Source organism: Acomys minous (genome assembly GCF_964271855.1).
Source record: "Acomys minous genome assembly, chromosome: 19".
Lineage (NCBI taxonomy): Eukaryota > Metazoa > Chordata > Mammalia > Rodentia > Muridae > Acomys > Acomys minous.
In genome coordinates, this window is record NC_140499.1 from 53,714,548 (window position 1) to 53,733,623 (window position 19,076).

The window sequence follows — 19,076 nt, forward strand, 5'->3', positions numbered from 1 at the left end:
ATAAAGTAAATGCATGCATTGGACAATAAAGGTATTTTTACCGTTAGCAGCAAACAAGAAATTCCACATGGCTAGGTCAAAACACCATTTAAACACTGAGCACATCTAAGAATTCCAATCACTCTCCCTACTCCCAAAGTAGGGTGAAAATACATAGGGTGAGAATACATAGGAAACAGAGGGAAAAAACATTTCTATTTGCTTTTGTTAACTAGAAAAGTAAACAATATGACAAACGTATGTGAGTACATACATACACACACACATAACTCTACACACACCATTGTGCCTTGATACCTACTAGTAATTGGTTCTATGACTCCATGTGGATGCCAGAATCTTTATATAGAATGGCTTAAAATTTGCAAATAGCCTATGCAATCATATGTCCATTTAAACCATTAGTTGTAATACCTGATACTATGTAAATGTCATGTAAAGAGAATAGTTATAAACTATTGTTTATGGAACAGTGAAAAGAAACAGAAATCTGTATGTGTCCAGATCTCAGCACGTCCAGTGTAATATGCACTTTTTGTTCAAATATCCATCTGCACATGAATGAACACATCTACAGAACTCAGATTCAGAGGGCTGGCTATATTCTTGCAATATTTAGAGAAAATCTATTTGTAAGTATTCGAATATACGAGTTAAGATACAGTCTGAGGCAAATAGTAAAATTTGGACTATGCAAAACAGACCAAAGTGGATTAAACATTTCAAAAATGTCATGTTATACTTAATTTATGCAAACAGTGAGTAAATTTAGTGAGTTATTAGTTCATGCCCAGAAAATTTCACTTCACAAAGATACCACCAATTTGGGGGTCATTTTATCTAAAAATATATGAACAAATAAATGTGTGATTGCCTAAAATACTTTAAATTTGCCAGTGAATATGGATCTATGGCCAGACATGGTGATATACCTGTAATCCCAGAACTTGGGAGACAAAGGCAGGTGCCACAAACTAGATCACCAGTGCACACTACACTTCCAGGTTGATGACTTTCACTTTGTCCACTATACTCAAAATTGATAAAAAGTATTCAAGGCATAAATTATATTGGGTTTCAGGACCTTCTTTATAGTCAATAACCCAAAGTTCATGTATTATTCCCCCAAAGTCTTTTGGACAATGAATTAAACAGTAGTCTTGAACTGTAAATCCCATTAAAAACACAAAGAGCTGGCAGATGACTTGTATTAAAAACTAAAACCAATACCTCCCTAGGAGGTATAAATATATATGCTTTACATATGTATAAATATTTTAAAGTATGAGGTATACGGTTTTTTCCAGGGGAAAAAAATCAGGAAATTTATTCTCCATATTGTTTTGTTTTTATATTCTGATGCTGTTCAGTATTCAGAGAAGGTAAAACACTAAATAACTGTGCATTTACCTCAGTACAGCTGGGAAAGCACCACACTGCCTACTCATCCCTATCAGCAACCTGCACTGGATGTAGGGGAAAGAAACTGCAACACAGTGACACAATAGGCATATACCAAATGTGCACAAATGACCCCTCTATACTCTACAAACACACTGAAATATTACAGTGTTCCATATTAATATGAATGAATTAGCATGTCATATAACACTAAAAATGAATTTAAGATTCAACATATAAATTAAGCATTGAATATCATATGCCGAGTCTTTAGACGTGTCAACTTAAGTCATTTAAGGATTATCTGAGCACATCTGCGTACGCCTGAACACCTGCCTTTGCAGTAGCAGCATCTAGAAGAAAATGCTCTTTCTTAACCAAAAGAACTTGGACCCAGAGGAGTAAAGGAGCCTTGTCATTCAGAGTACAAAGAGCGGCAGTACACAGCCTATATCAATGTGCTACTGTATTATTGCATTAGCACACAGGAATCCTGGCACATGTGAGCACGCATGAGCGCGTACACACACACACACACACACACACACACACACACACACACACACACACACACACATTCTAATGGAGGTTAAGTGATTATTATTATGATAACTCCAACCTTCCGGGAAACCCAGTGATGCTTCTGGAAAACCATTGCAACTATACTCCAAACAGTCATTCGTGACTTCTACTTCAGGAGTAGCACACCTTAGGCTAAAGTTTTGATCTTAACGTTTTGATCATTGTACTTTACCTAAGCATATGGTGAGATTCAGCGTCAGATCATACTGAGTATTCAATGATGTTCCATTTCAAATCATGTACTGTCAAATTATGATCTGCCCAAATCATTGGCATTACAAAGTTACACATTCAAAGATGACTTTATCCCCTTCTCTATGTGCTGTGCCTTGCCAAGGGACACCGTCACGTCAATATATATGTAAACTGGTAAACTTAAATATGGATTCACTGTACACTTAAAGATGATCTATTCTCAATATGGATCAATATAAGTATACTACAGTTCCATGTTCAGTAAATGACACTATTTTGACATATTATGAAACCACCCCAGATGAGGTCTTTTCTTCATTATTTAGTAATTTATTTATTGGTCAATTACAGTCACATAATTTTATAGTTATTTATTGTGAAGAAAACCTATCATCAGAGTTTTTCAAGGGTTCCTTTTACAGGAAAATACTGTCTAAATGTCCGATTTTGTTTTGCTTTTTATCTGGAGACTAGGAAACTAAGAGTTAAGCTGGTAGCCACTTGCACTAACAACTTCCCTCTCTTTCCTTGGTACAATTATCATAGTGTGACATATACATATTCAATTGTTTTCCTCTATTTTATTACTATTTTACACCTCAAATGATTACCAGAAATAGGTATGAATGAAAAATAAATAACATTTAGAGAAAGCCATGTACTTAAAGAGCGTTTATCTTCATCTTCTGTGCCTAGCTCCCAGAAATTCCCTAGCATTTTTCCAGATTAAGGAAGCTGTAACTTTATTTTTAATATTAGATTTTCCTGTCTTAGTAGGCTAGCACTTACAAATAGAAAGAGAGAAATACTAAAGACTCATTAGCATTCTTTACACTAAAACAATTACCTTGTGAAATATGTCTGCCAATCTGCTTAGTGCTATATCAATATTTCATAATAACATTTGAGATAATATCTGGGAATGATTAAGGCAATGATAACCTTTAATTAATTTTAGAATACTTTGCATAATTATACAATATGCTGTCTCTAATATTTTGGGTTGATGTTCAGAAATTTATTATGCATTATATTGACTTTTCTACACATCAACTGGTACCTCTGGAAACACTTTTTATATTCTACCAAATTCCAAAATTGTAGGGCTAACTCATGCAAAATAATCTTTTAAGGAATAATTACAAGAGTTTTAAAAGTTTTCCTCCATGTTCTTTAATTCTTTTAAAAAATCTAATCACAAATTCTACACAATTCAAGAAACATTCATGATGCTCATTAGTACACTAAGTTCAAAGCATTTTCATCAGCAGACGCTGGTAGAGTTCACAGAAAATTCCCACTAAGCATGAGGAACCTTGAAAGAATACAACCCATCTGGAGAGAAAATAAGCCATCATGTAATGGTGTCTCTACCCAGATGACTTTTCAAAAATTACAGGAAGCAGAAGGTAGCACATGACTGAATCCGTGGAGTGAACTAAAGACAGTTAGAGACCAGTTAGCATACAAGATGAATGACAAAGATAAGCACTGTTTAAATATTAAAGAAAGACAGGAAGCTGTGAGCAGGAGAGCAATGTCCTTAAAGCACCATAGCCTGCAATGGGGTGGTAGACTGAATGCAAATGGAGATGGTTGGAAGGACATCTTGAAACAGAGAACAGCCTCCGAAAATTCAGATTTGACTCTCAGAACCAGACCACTCACAGAGGAAAGTGTCAGAGGCTAGTGAAAGGGACAAATCCCCATGGCATCCATGGTAACACGAAGAGGAGGTAAGAGCAAAGGAAAAACAATTTTTAAAAAAAGCAGAGAGACTCAGAACCACCACCAGCATTGGTTGGTCACTGAGCTGTCCTATGCTCAGGATAAGGACCTTAGTCCATCATTGAGCAATTTCATGCTCCGACAGGACTTTCGGTCCATCATTGGGAAGGCCTGCGCCTAAACAGGGATCTTGATGTCTGTATACCCTCTAAGTGATTGTGAGAATGAGTGTGTCTCTGACTCTATGTGTGCTTAGGACTCTTTTCCACTTGTTGGTTTATCAACCCCAACTTTGATATGATGGGTTTTGCTTCACTTTATTATATTTTACTTTGTCATGTTTTGTTATTTCTTAGAAGCCTGTTAATTTGTGATGAGAGACAGAAAGGGAGTAGATGTGGAGGGGAAGGGAGGTGGGGAGGAAGTGGGAGAACTAGAGGGAGAGAAAATTATCAGAATATATTGTATGAGACAAGCGGGAAACCTGCAACACAGCAGGATACGGGGGAGATACGGGGTGTCTATAGCTGAGCCTCTTAGAAGTGGGGAACACGAGCCTGAGGAGGCTACCTTCTTGCCTTGCCAGGCAGGACCTATAGTGGTGGGAGGGGAACACCAATCTACCTATGAGCCTTTGAACAAAAATTTGCCCTGTGCAGAGATAAAGATAGAGTAAAGACTGAAGGAATGTCTAACCAATGCCTGGCCCAACCTGGGACCGTCCCTATGGGAGAGAGCCAACCCCTGACACCATTAATGATACTCTGCTATGTTTACAGACAGGAGCTTAATTTAACTATTCTCTGAGAGGCCCCAACCAGCAGCTGATTGAATCAGATGCTATGACTCCTAGCCAAGCCTTAGGCAAAGCTCAGCTCATGGAGTCCTGTGTAAGAGTGAGACAGAAGGATAGAAGGACCAGGAGAGGACAAGAATGCTTCAAGAAGACCAACAGAGTCAACTAATCTAAACCCATGGGGGCTTACAGAGACAAAAGCAAGAACCAAAAGGCATGCATGGACTGGACCTAGGCCCTCTACACATATATAATTGATGGGCAGTTTCATCTTCGTGTGTGTCCCCTAGAAAGCTGAGTGGGTGCTGTCTATGATATGGGCTTTGTTGCCTGCTTTCCATCACTTCGCTCTAACTGGGCTGCCTTGCTCAGCCTCAGTGGATGAGAAGGAGCTCATCCCTCATTCAACTTGATGTGCTAGGGTGGACTGGTAGTGTTGGGGGTTGGGGCTCCCTTTTCTGAGGACAAGAGGAGGGAGCATAGAGGGAAGAGGGTTAGAGGGAGGGACCTGGATGAGAGGAGAGAGGGGACTCTGATGGGGATGTAAAGTGAGTATATAAATTAAAATAAATTAAAAAAAGAAGAAGTAGGTACTTAGCTCCAAAAATAATACATTATATGAGAAAAGAATCTATTTTCAATAAAAGAAAAATGAGAACAAAAAATAATTTAATTTTATGGATGGCTTTGTGCTGCCATCTTTTGTCTTTCTCTTTTTATTTAGTAGGTTTTCTACTGAGGACAAGAGAATAGAAATAATTTTGGGAGAAAAAGGGGGATAAAAGGAGGGGAGATAAGGGTAGGAATAGGGGTAAATACGGTCAAAAACACATGATATATTTGAATGAAAATGTCTTTATGAAATTTGTCACCACATACAATGAAGACACACCAGAAAAAAAATGACATTACTCTGATATATCAAGTACTAATGGCATCATTGACTTGTAAATGCAAGCGTCCTGACTCAGGTTTCCACTCTGCTTTTTAACCACTTTGACCATGAGCTAGCTTCCCAGTCTTTTAAGTTTAGCCTCCTTTGCTTCAGATAAAAAGTCTCGTGTCTAGTGGAACTAATTCAGTTTGTGCTAGAGTTCATTCACTGGTCTTAATGGCACCATACTTCTCAGTAACAAATGTCAACACACGGTGAACACATTTTTAGCACTTCCCGGCACTCTTTTTTCTTGAATACATCCTATGCTAAGTTCAATATATAACACATACTTCAGGTTTCTTTGATGATCCACTTTTAGTATCTGCATGTATGTGTAGGTTTTAGTGTGGCTGCATATGTAGTTGTGCGTGTGGGTACAGGTACACCTTTGTGCATATAGATAGATCAAAGATCAGGCATGAGCATTATTCCTCAGAGTCGTCACCCTGTTAGTATTTTTTTTTCATTTTTTTAAATACTGTTTCCCACAGGCCTGGAGCCCACCAATTAGACAAGACTGGCTGACTAGCAAACCCCAGGGATTCACCTGTTGCCACTTCCCCATGTTGCAGTTACAAATGCATGCAATTATGTCCAGCTTTTATAAACCTGGGTTTTGTGGGCCAAACTCAGGTATGAATGCTTCCAGAGCAAGCACATCACTAGCTAAACTATCCCTGGCCTACTTTACTATCTTTAGCAAATGTCCATTAAAATGATATTCCAATGAAGAACTCTCAAAACTAGAAGTTCTCTATTTCGTTGTCACAATGTATCATTTATTATTATTATGCTTTATTGCTCTTTTAAAAAGACTTCAAAGATACTTTTCTATTATGTAACTATATATTATTGTTTGGTACAAGCTGCAACACCATCATATATCTTCTAAGGAGATTTAAATTTTTTTATTCAAATTAATAGTTTTCTTCAACACTCATTAAAAGATAAGGAATCATCAGTTGATATACTTTGGTTAATGTTTAAGGCAAAACTCCAAATAATTACTAGTTATTGACATTTCAAATACTCTGTATTAAGACAACTATCTTTGAGATCTATTATTTTCCTTTCTAATTGCTCAATCACAGTAATTATAGTGCTATCATTTATTGTGTGATAAACAAATTTCCATCAGAAACAGACAAGTTTATCAGTGAGGAATGACTTGATTGTTTATAAAATGCTTGGTGACAAATTCTACTCATTGTTCATTCAAAATAACTCACTATTAGCCATTATTTGGAAAATGGATGTTATCCAAATATTCAGTACCAATTAACACTCAAACAATTTCTCCAAGGCAATAAAACAATTCACAATGAGACACGATAGCCAGTTATATCTCGTGAATGGTATTTTAATTGTGAGAACTATTTCTCTTTACTTCACAAAGTTATTAGGCAAAGTCTACTGTGACTCACTTTTACCTGGTTCTCATATAAGCAATTGTTAGCTCATTTGTTCCCTTTAAATTGGGAAAAAAATAAAATTAGTATGCAAGGAAGTAAGAAGACCAACTCTTAGCATCTGGCAGCATTATAATTAAATTTCTGTCAATGATTGCTTAGAAACATGGTCCAAAATGATGCCAACTATGGTCTTTTGTTAGACTAGAAGTTTCCCATGAGAGTTGTTGGGTTTATAAAATGCTAATTAGGAGCTCTTAGTTTTTATTTTAGTGACTTTTCTTTAAAATGCCTCTTTTTCTTAGTAAATCCTATTAAACATTATTTTAAATGGTGTTTATATTTTCCAGGCCTATACTAATTGGCCATTTGTATTAGAAGCTCTTCATGAAGGACTACGGACATCAGAATGTAAGTTCCATGAGGTTGGCATCTTAATCCATTTCTGTTGTAAGAGCAAGAGACTCTATGCAATTTCTAAGCAATAGAAATGTTTTGTTCACAGATGAAGGGCTATTCCCCCAAGCACCTTCTTGATTTCTCCTGCTCACAAGGTAGAGTGGGAACAAAACAAGCTCCTCCTGGATCCCTTTGCAGGGTATAAATTCCACTATCAAGGGCTCCACATTCGGGCTCTTTCAGTTCCCAAAGGCCCCACTTCTAAAGCCTATTGCATTGGTGTTCAGTTTGCAAATATGGGTTTTGGAAAGAACTGAAGACCAAGAAGACAGCAAGATGTAACCTGCTGAGACCGTGTGTTCAGAAGGTGCCCAGCCTATGTCTATTAAGTACAGGAGAGACTAGATGAAGTCTAACAGCTTGACAGTTTCTAAATGACATGTTTGAGGTTTCAAACTTAATTTCAACTCCTATGCAATCATAATCAGGAGTTACTAGGAAAATAAAAAATCAAACTTAAACTACTTTACACTTTCCTAATGGGCAATCAGTGCTATGACCTGTGAAGTTTAACCACCAATGTTATATGATATAGTTGGGGAAAAGAAGTAGAATAGAAATTATCCAAAACAAAAAACAAAACAAAAAACCAACGACAAATTTTTCTCTTTAAACCTTAATATACTAAAAGACATTAACTTTGACAAAGAGACGGAGCCAACAAATCTGGGTAGAGGAGGTGGGCACTGCAGAGACTGATGCACCAACCAACAACTCCACATGATGTAGACCTAGACCCCCCTGCTCAGATGCAGTAGATAGGCAGCACAGTCTCCTTGTGGGTCCCATAATATGGGGAGCAGGCACAACTTCTGACTTGGACTCTGGCCCTCATATGTGGATCACTTCCTCCTGGAGGAGCAGCCTTGCTAGGCCACAGAGGAAGAGGATACAGGCAGTCCAGATGAGAGTTGATGGGCTGAGGTCAGATGTTAAAAGAAGAGGGCTCCCTCTCTGAGGACTAGGGGCCGGTGGGAGGGAGAGGGCATAAGAGAGGGAGCGTGGGATCAGGAGGCGACGAGGGAGGGGGCTACAATTGGGATGTAAAGTGAACAAATTAAAAAACTTTTTAAAAGAGATACTATAATTTTAAATGTTGATCTTTAAACAGACCCTTTTACACTTCTTAGGAGGATTTACTTTAAAGAGATATTGTAGGATTCATAAATCTCATAAATCACATGAGATGCTTGGCACATGTAGAGTCAGACACCATCCGGTAAGCCTCTAGCAAAACGAGGAAGATGTTTTATTTAAGCACATATTCTTCCAGTGTGACTTACAGCTACAAAAGTATTACTTACAAATATGCAGAAGCATTTGTAGTATTGTCCTATATGCTGTCATAATAAAATAAACAAAAGCATGGTGGAGTAAAACACTAAGTCCCATATCGTAAAGATTTGCAGTTTAGACAGCAAAATAACCAGGTAAAACACAGCTTTCTGACCACATGTGAGAAACAGAAAAAATAGGAAAGCCATTTTATCATTTCTGATTTTATATCTAAGCTAGAAGACAAAATTTAGATGAAAAGTAATGAAAAATATGAACAAGTATGTCTAATATTTTAAATAAATAAAACAATGCTGGAAACCAGTAACAAAATGTAAAGTATAGTACAGTGAAATGCATTTTAAAATAGATCTTTAAATCTATATATACAAGGAAAAATAAAATCATTCTAAAATAACAAAGATGAGCAATTGGAAGGAATTAGAAATAAGCTCTTTAAGCTGATCCTAAACATGATTTTCCTTTTCTTGACAAGCACAGCTGTGTTGCCCGGAATGATTTGAAGTCTATTATTAAAACAACAAAAAGTCATGCAGCAGAGAAGCATAGAAAGCCTGACAGGATCATGAATTACAGCATAGCAATAATTCAGTATAATTAGAAAGCATGCCTAAAGAAAGAAATGGATGTATAAACAGACTTTTATTTCCATGAAGGAGTTCTTGCGTGTTTCCGATGAGACAGCGTGCTCATGCATAGACTATTACAGTCAACTATGATGCCCCAATTCTGCACAGTGGGTAATGGCTCACGTTTCATTTAAGAAAACCCACTGTCTTGAGTAAATAGCAGGGAACAAATGGAAAAACAACAACTACTAAAAGTGTGAGTGTAGAGGATATGTTCCCTACACATTCTTTTCATTGCCTCCAGGGCTCGGGCTCTTACTTCACTGGCCACAAAGAGGAGCACAGAAACTGGTAAAAGCGGAATTGCTCCTAGAAATTTCATAGTGGGGTGGTAATATTTAGTTTTTAATTCGTGTGACGTTGCTAATTCATGTCAGGAAATATCATGTATGGCATCGGTAATGACACCTTATACCAGTGGAAGGTAGTCAAAGGCAAGCAAACCACACAGCCCCCTGGAAGTGGGGACAACAGAGCCGCATAGTGAGACCACAGAACAGGCAGAAACCGCACAGGTTCACAGGGCTAAGGAACAACCTGGTGAAGAGTGAATGGATGCAGTGGTTCCTCCACTACACGACTATGATTTGCAAATCAGTTGAGATAGTTTTTAGTTTAGGCAGCAGCACCCCAAATAAAATTAAATGAATGAATAACCCAGGAGGGTCCCTCCCCTCCCCAAAGTGCAGAGAGATCTTCATGAGGGCTGCCATGCCAATTTCATGGCAACTGGAGAAAGGAGGTTCCCCTCCCCTTTCAGAAGCTGCCCCACATCTGTCTACCACCTGACTAGTGGCTATCAAGGTCCTTTTCCAGCGCTCAGCTCTGTGCCTAGCACTGTGATCTAAATAAACAACTGCCTGTCTGTCCTGAACAAAATCCTAAAGTGGAGGGAAATGCTGGATTTCCAAAATGTTAAGCTTTTCTTTGTTTCAGAAGATTCTCACGAGGAACTGTCTAGTCCATTAACTATCCAAACCAGAAGTGCACATCGAAGCTGTTGCACGCTCTTTAGCACTTTGCGACGCTCTATCCTTTTGTAAAAGGGGAACAAGAAAAAAGCTACCATCGCTGGGACTTCAGAATGCTTGCAAAAACGCTGTCGCTCTGTATTTTACTCTCTCCTCTTTGTAAGGTATTACAAGACAGGCATATGACAGGCTCAAGTTCGAGTCTATTAATGGCAACTCGCATTGTCAACACCACACTGTCTTGAATAGATAACCAACATGGTGATGGGCTGACCTTTATGCTTTCCCAACTTCTTCTTTGGGGGAGAGTTTTGTTTTTATTAGCTTGCTTTTAATAAGCAGCCTCTGATGCTATCACTCCTACCCCTATATGAACATGCCCTTGAAAAACCCCAGAGTCTGCTCTATCTTTCTGACCACTGTTTATAAAAAGGACTGAAGCACTGGTCTGCCTATGCTCTATTTATTTTCTTAGAAGATGTGTGTGTGTGTGTGTGTGTGTGTGTGTGTGTGTGTGTGTGTGTGTGTATGTGTGTGTGTGTGTGTGTGTGTGTGTGTGTGTGTGTGTTTCTGTTAAGCAACAAAATTTAACAGGTCTCCACAGTGAGTCTATAAAATAAGACATCATCTAAAAATGTGTAGGTACTTAAGAAGCAAACACTGCTGAGTGCAAAATATAACACTGGCAGAGACAAACAAATCTACTTCATAAACATGGTTCAGAGTCAGACATTTGAATTATGTCACCTTCTGAGGGATGGCACATGAAAAGAAAAATCAATGAAGAAAGGATGATCATTTACTTAGCTGCTACCCTCAGACTTTATAGATTTGTTTTTTAAAACAAAACCAAGAAGAGTCTGGGTATTTCCAGGAGACTGCGCACTATGGAGAGCAGTATTTTACAGTTCGCTCAGAGGGTTCTGAGGAAGAACTGTGAGGTACAGGATGAACTGCTCAGACCATGAAGACTGAGCAGAACCCTTCAATTTTCACTTAACAACCATGTCTTACTCTTGTGAAACGAGGAGCTCATGTAGATAAAACATATTTTAAATGAATGAACACTACTCCTTTCTCCTAAGTGACAAATGACAGTGTATTTCAGAGGAGTGTTTTAGTGATCTATACTGTATGTCTATGTCATTTACGTGTGAGACTTGGATTCGGTTCCCAAATCTTTTAAATAATTCTCTAAAAATAATCTATAACTATTCATGACTATCAAGTGCTCAGGAGCTTAACTAGGCTGAAACATGTACTTCTACAACAACAAATCCATCACAATTGTTAGTCTAAGTGTCAGAAAGTAAATACAACACATGTTGTTTTTATTATGCAAAAATATAATAGCTCTGCAGGTAAAAAATAAAGGAGTAACTACTTTAGATCACCCTTTCTGCAGCCTGGAATATTCTGGAAGGTTATATGATATTCTAGCAGTTCTACTAGCTTTACGATATAAACCTTCTGGCATCACTTTAAAAAATTAAGTAACTCAAAGGTGAAGCACCAGAGTATGTGAGAAAGTAATATCCCACTCTCCACTCTACTGTGGAGAGTGTTCTGTCCATTGGCTAGATCTGGGTAGGAGTTTAAGGTTTACCGCCTGTATTGTCCTTGGCTGGTGCCTTAGTTTGAGCAGGACCCCTGAGCCCAAATCTGCCTATCATAATGTTCTACTTGTAGGCTTCTAGGACCTTCTGGATCCTTCTACTTTGCCATTCCGCACCTTTGACCATGTCCCCTGGAGGGGGAGACCTGGTGGAACTCAGAGGAAGGACAGCAGGTTACCAAGAAGAGACTTGATACCCTATGAACATATACAGGGGGAGGTAATCCCCCTCAGGAAAAGTCATAGGGGAGGGGAATAAGGGGAAAATGGGAGGGAGGGAAGAATGGGAGGATACAAGGGATGGGATAACCATTGAGATGTAACAAGAATAAATTAATAAAGGAGAAAAAAATTAAAAAAAAAATAAATAAACTAAGTAACTCAAAAAATAAAATAATAATTAAAAACAAAGGAAAATGTTATTTCTCTTACCAAAGTATTATTTCAGTATTGTGTTTATTAAAAAAGGAAGACAGCACCTGATTATCTAAAACCATGAACACATAGTAAACATAGTTGAAGCTCTTTTTTTCCCTTTATTTCTTTGTTTGTTTTGGGAGGTTAGTTTTTCCAGAGATGGTTGTGCTGTGTAGCCTTGGCTATCCATGACTCACTTTGGCTTCTAACTCACAGAGAACCACCTGCCTCTGACTCCTCGAGTGCTGGGACAACAGGTGCCACTGCGCCTGGCTTGACGTACTTTTTAATAAGTGTAGGTGGATGTCAATTATATTACTCATTTTTCAGAGAATCTGAAGAAAACACATTTCTGTTTTCTTTAAAATCACAGGCACTTTCCCTCTTTGTCATTCTTTGTGCTACTCTACCAGGAATTCCAGATATGTTTTATGAAAATAAATTCTACCCTATGGTCATCCCAATTCTCTCAAAATTAGCATAAAAGAGAAGGCAAGAACCTTAAAACATCATCTGAAAATTCCTACATCTGAAAACTAAAAAGAGAAACTGTTTCTGGAGAGTTTTAGTTACTTCATACAGTCTGAGAGTATATAGTTACTTCATAAAGGAGGGCTTTTTTTGAAATGCTTCTTAGGAGCTGAAGACATGGCTCACTCCATAAAGTGTTTGCCATGAAAGAGACTTGACTTCAGTTCCTGAAAAACCAACACAGAAAGCCAGATATCTTGGTCCACATCTGTAATCCCGTGCTGGGGAGGTAGAGACAGAAGCATCCCTGGGTTTTCCCTTTCAGCCTCTCTAGCTGTATCAGTGAACTGCAGGTTCAGTGCAAGCCTGTCTCAAAAAATAAAGGATGAGTAACTGAAGAAGACAGCAGATGTTGACTCTAGCCCACAGGCACACACGCACGTGTACACACACACACACAGAAGAGAGAGAGAGAGAGAGAGAGAGAGAGAGAGAGAGAGAGAGACAGACAGACAGACAGACAGACAGACAGACAGACAGACAGACAGAGACAGACAGACAGACAGACAGACAGAGACACAGAGAGAGACAGAGACAGACAGAGAGACAGAGACACAGAGAAAGACAGACATAGACAAAGAGAGACAAAGACAGAGTGAGAGAGAGAGGGGGGGGAATTTAGGAATGTAAGTCATTTCCTATACAAACAGTTTTTCAGGGTGAATACATATTTCCTCAGCCTAAAAGTTTCAAGGCTGAATTTGAATTGCAAAATTACATAGGTGTTGAAAGCTCTTGCTTAACACAGCTTGGGAATTCAAATTTTTCCATGCTAAAGTGCATGCATTATGCTTCACAGTCACTCCTTATTTTTCAGTTTTGGTGATTTCCATTGTCCTCTGGCTGAAAGTTTGGGAATTATAAATATGAAATCATCATCTTACCATTGTTGTCTCTTGAATGGATCCAAAACTATTAATAAAAATGTTGACTACTACATCAACAGGAATGCCTATGAATAAAAATGAAGGGTAAATTTAGCAGCTGCAAAAACCTTGGTCAGAACTGTTGTATGGTTTACACATTTAATTTTTGTATTTTTACATGTACATTTAGATGGAAGGATCTTTGTTCTAAATATAACATTTCACAATTCCCTTCTATTTCATTTTCTGAATAGAAATCAGAATATAAGTAAAACCCAACCTCAGTTACATTTAATGGTATGCATTATTCAGAAATATTTCTGTTTCAAGCTGCACAAACTCTGTGATATATGTTTTAATTGCTAACTGCATAATTGAATTGGACTACTTACTAAAGTATTCTGTAAAATTCACTTTTAAAGTAGATTAATATTCTGCACTTTTCTAATCTTTTCAAATCTTTACATTAATTGCTATAGCAGTATTCACTGGATTTTACTGATAATTACTATATTTCCATTTTATTTCATGAAAGCACAAAGCTAATCAGACTTATAATAGAGCCATTATAAAGATTTCTGACCTGTTGGAAAATAATTTGAAAGTTCATGGAGTGAGAACCAAGGTATAATGTTGCAATTTTCTTTCTTTTCTACCTCATTGTGCCTATCAAAGGGAACATGTGAATTTAGCCTTTAGCCTCATAAGCACTGCTGATGAGAAACAGGTGTGAATCAATGCGCGCTGGGCATGTGACAACCCAGACTGCCACGGCTGTGGAGAATGGCTGAATGCGCTCTGGTAATCAACAAAATCCCTGGTTTTACAACATAGCTGTGGAACTCTAGTTGACTAGAAGCAGCTGCAAGACTTTTTTTCTTTTTTTCTGCAAAGAAGAAAAGAATACCGAGCCTTATAATGCTAATAAATATGTACACTAATGTTTGTCCTCTTCCAACAATAACAAACAGTCTTCCAGGGGACATGCTTCATGTAGAGTGTCTGAATTTGTGCAGAAGATTTTTTAAAAAAGCTTTGTAATAATAATGCAATTTGGTTATTTAATCATGGGTTCATTTTTCCTTAAAATTTGTGGCAACTGGTAATATCTTGCTGAAAGAATAACTTTTGTTCTGGACCTTTTATTCATAAAGTTAACATGTTTAAAAAAAAAAACAAATTGGCTTTTTTTCTAGCAAAATAACAGAAGAAGGGTATTTTTTAAATTATGAATTCTAATAAAAGAGAGAATTTATATACATTCAGAACTGTTCGTTTTCCCTGAGTAAATGGTTGTTCTACGAATTATTAACTGTTATGTCTATTAATGAATACCACAGCAATGCACAGAGCCTAAACTTTAAATCACTAAGATTAGGGACACTTAAGTACTTAGAAAATTCCTCTCAGAGGTCAGCCTATTAATTCACAACATACACCTTTTGACTTTTTTCAAGGTTACTACATAAAACTTTTAGAATAAATATTTTCAATAACAAAAATGTATTTTAAACATGAAATAGCTCTGACCCTAAAGCACAGTGCGGAACAGTTAAATGTTAACTTGAAATCACTTGAAATCCTATTCTTTAGTAAAGTAGAAATACAGTATTCTATAGGTAGAATTAAATATTAAACTATGAGGATTGGAGGGGATTTGTGGGGAGCAAAGTGCCAACAAACCTTTGAAGTTCGGTCTTATCCTAGGATCATAACTGACCAGCAGCCTGTTCAAGATATTGCTGGTGGAGTTGGGGGGCACACGGGCAAGGTCCTCTGGTGACTGCTGACTAAACAAGACAAGACAGAGAAAAAGCTGGTAAGTGTTAAGAAATAACAATCAACAGAAAGCAGTCATTTTCTTCAAGAGAATCTGGCTTGGCTCCCCTAAGAAAAAACACACAACCCCACCAGGACTTTTCCAAGTAGAAGTAAATAAAGAGTTACAAACAGTGTCAGAGCTTGAGTTAGCCATATAAAACTAAGAACAAACAAGAGTGTCTTAGCGTTTAATTTTACTAACTGCATGAAGCAGTGTTGTAAAAACACTATCCAGATTACCTCCTGCTCAGTAAAACTAAGCAGATTTTCTAGCTTGTCTTCAAGCAACACGATCTACAATCAAATGTGCACAAGTCAGTGAAATAGCAAATAATAGGTTTTGTTTGTTTGTTTGTTTGTTTGAACAATGCATATCATTAGTGTGTACAGAGGCAAAGGAGAATGAAAAAGCAAGATAATATGGCCAGAGAGATGGTTAAGGATCCATAAGATAATCAGGCTTTTTGTAAAATGTTATTCCCAGGAAACAATGTATTTTTCCCTTCAAAATTAAATAATTGCTGCCCAGAGTAGAAATGGGTTAAACATAGACTTACTACTGACAGATCAATGAGCCAAATCACCAGTGAAACCTATGGCATGTTTTCCACATATATTCGTCATAGGCTCCTTATATAGAAAAGAGGAGGCTGCCATGCTTTTCTAGCTTGCTGTTAGCTAATTACTAACTATATGCTATTCTGCTCTTACAAATGAACAGTGAGTCATGACTAAACTGACAGTTTAACAGCACATTTCATAAAAAAACAACTTCCTTGGTCACCAAGGAAAAACGTTATGTTATTTCTGTTGGTTTTGTTATACCACCCATGAAGTTTTATCATACAATCTTTTTAACCCAGTAACAAAATCAAAACACACATGGGGTGGGGGGGCTGGGGAGGAAGCTCTCCATAATGATCAGAGGGAAGGTGAAAAGAAGACAACATCTGGTATTGTCTAATATGTATCAGTGGGGTGATATATGACATTAATTTGTCTGATGCAAACTCTGATGCAATTGGTTTGACTTTTTACCACAACTAAAATACCCACTAGCCACCTCTGCTCTGATGCAAGGAGACCACTAGAGGAGAAACGTCAAGACAGCACAAGTTTAGACAGAGCTACAATGACTATGAATTGCCACAGACAATTCTTTCAGATAGAAATCATTCTGAATGTAGCACATTAAACAACAGATGAAAACCAATTAGTTAAATTTCCTGAAGTGCTGGAGATTGCATAGATTTTTTTTAAATTGCTTCCCATGGCCTTATCAACTTCAATATCCCACCTCCGGGGATCTGAGCATGGGTAATGAGATTTTCTATTCCACTTCAGGTAAAATTGTAACCTTCTTCGAGCCAATTGTCATCCCTTATCACAAGATCAGACACTCTAAAGAGAATGAAGGTATGAGGAGAAATTAGATATTAGGATGCAAATTAGTGTTCAATCCTATCTATAGATTTTCTCATTCAAGGAAGGAAAATGGAATTAATTATGAAATATACTTTTATTGAATCAATTAAGGACTGCTATTATTGTGTCTCTCGATATAAAATCCTTTACAATTACATTATTTCAGAGCAAAGAAAAGAGGGTATAAAGACAATTACTTCTAATTGTATAGTTTGGAGGTTTCAGCACATTTTGTTTTTCCTTTGCCAAAAACTTTGTCAATCAAATCCAAGTTACAGCCCTCTCACTGTCAATCTGTGCCCTTTCTCTGTCCATTCATACAGAATCCATCCCATTCATTCAACATTCTCTTTCCAGTTGTACCAATCTAAAGCTAAATTGTCTTTAAAATTACCTTAACATTAATCTTTTTAAAATTTTTGCCTCAGCCATATTCCAGGTAAGACAAAGTAATAAATGCATCATTTCATGACAACTTTGTGACTTTCTTCCATATCTATGTACAGAGTACCAACTAGATCCAACACAGAAACCATGATTACCAAGGGAATGGTGGCGTCTAACCTGAAGTTCCCGCTACTGACATTAGATGACATAGGATTTCATAATTTCCACTTGTCCTGATCAGCTCAGATCAATGTTTCTGTATGGAATGGGTAGTGGAAACTGACCCATGGATCCATTTCAGTTTTTCAACTGATCTATTATTACTTGATAAACAGAAAACATATTTATCTAAGCAGAAGACTATTTTTCAGTTTAGAGAGAGGAGAAAAAAAAAAGATTGGTGATGGGGCAAATTTGACAGGTAAACAAATTTGGTAGTTTATTAGGGGCTTCAGAAAAAATAATAACAATAATAGATAAATAGATAAATAGCCCAACCCAGGCACAGTGGCTCACACTTGTAATCGGAAGTTAAGGTACAAGGATCACCTTGAGACTAAAGTCAGCCTGAGCACCAAAGTCCCAAGTCAGATTAGGCTACAGATCCTGTTTTTAAACAAAACAAAACACCAACACAACAACAATGAACCAACCAACCAACAAACCAACCAAACTAAAACAATGAGAACTGGTCACCTAACCCAGTTACTTTCTTTGTAAGCGACATGAAAACAGAGACAGGAAAAACAATTTCTCACTAACAAGTTACTTTGGGTAGCCTTGCTATGTAAGGAGAAGGCAGGAGAAATCTCAACAGCATGCCAATTAAAACTGGTCATTGAAGGAGTTGGGCTTCTTCAATGACCTCTCTAAGCCTAACTTCTTCAAAGGCAAAACATGCTTCGGAGCTTTGCCTTGGCCTGTGAGTTTAGTCACCGTAACATCACTCTGAAGTTTTCACTGGTCCAAAGTGATACCCTGCAATAGTTTCTGTGAACACTATCCTATTCAGGGTACATATGCTACATCCAAGGCTTTATTGCTCTTCTTGAGCATTTTTGTAAATCAGTACTAAAAAGAAAAATGAGCTTCTTCTGAATTTTATTAGTGGCACATGGTAGCTATTCCTAAACAGTTTCATTTCTCCTTAAAGTTGATATGAATTGTTGTATTTTAACAAACAAAATCAATAGCTAAAGTATTATAGTAAAAAAATCACTTGAAAATCAACTAAACACACGTGTGTGTGCAGACACACACACACAAAGGAATGTACCAATCTTTTTCAACCTTCTTTTCCCCCTTATTTGTGTCAATACAACTTGACCTGAACACTTAATAATGAGTTCATCTTTCCTATGTTCAAAATGCAGAAACCTTTTAAAAAGAAATCACATTTAGTTTATATTCATAGGTAAGAATCCATGTTTTTTTATCCACATAAAATGGTCATTTTTTGTAGCTTTCTATTACTAAAATCACATAAAAATACTATCTATTAATTTGGGAAGATCAGATGGCTGTAGCTACTTTCACCATAAAGACAATATGCAATGTGTATGCAACATATTGTTTGTTTATATAATAACACACATATAAACATACACAAAT

At 37.2% G+C, this 19,076-nt stretch overlaps 1 protein-coding gene across 1 annotated transcript in view; it reads right to left on the minus strand.

Annotated features, from left to right (window-relative positions):
• GLRB (glycine receptor beta) overlaps nucleotides 1-19,076 on the minus strand; it is a 70,883-nt gene that overhangs the window by 20,553 nt on the left and 31,254 nt on the right. Inside the window, exons 3-4 of the mRNA XM_084769761.1 lie at nucleotides 15,516-15,622; nucleotides 13,851-13,918 (exon numbers count right to left, since the gene is read on the minus strand). Coding sequence (XP_084625887.1) covers nucleotides 13,851-13,918; nucleotides 15,516-15,622 — 175 coding nt within the window. The remainder of the gene's footprint in view (nucleotides 1-13,850; nucleotides 13,919-15,515; nucleotides 15,623-19,076) is intronic.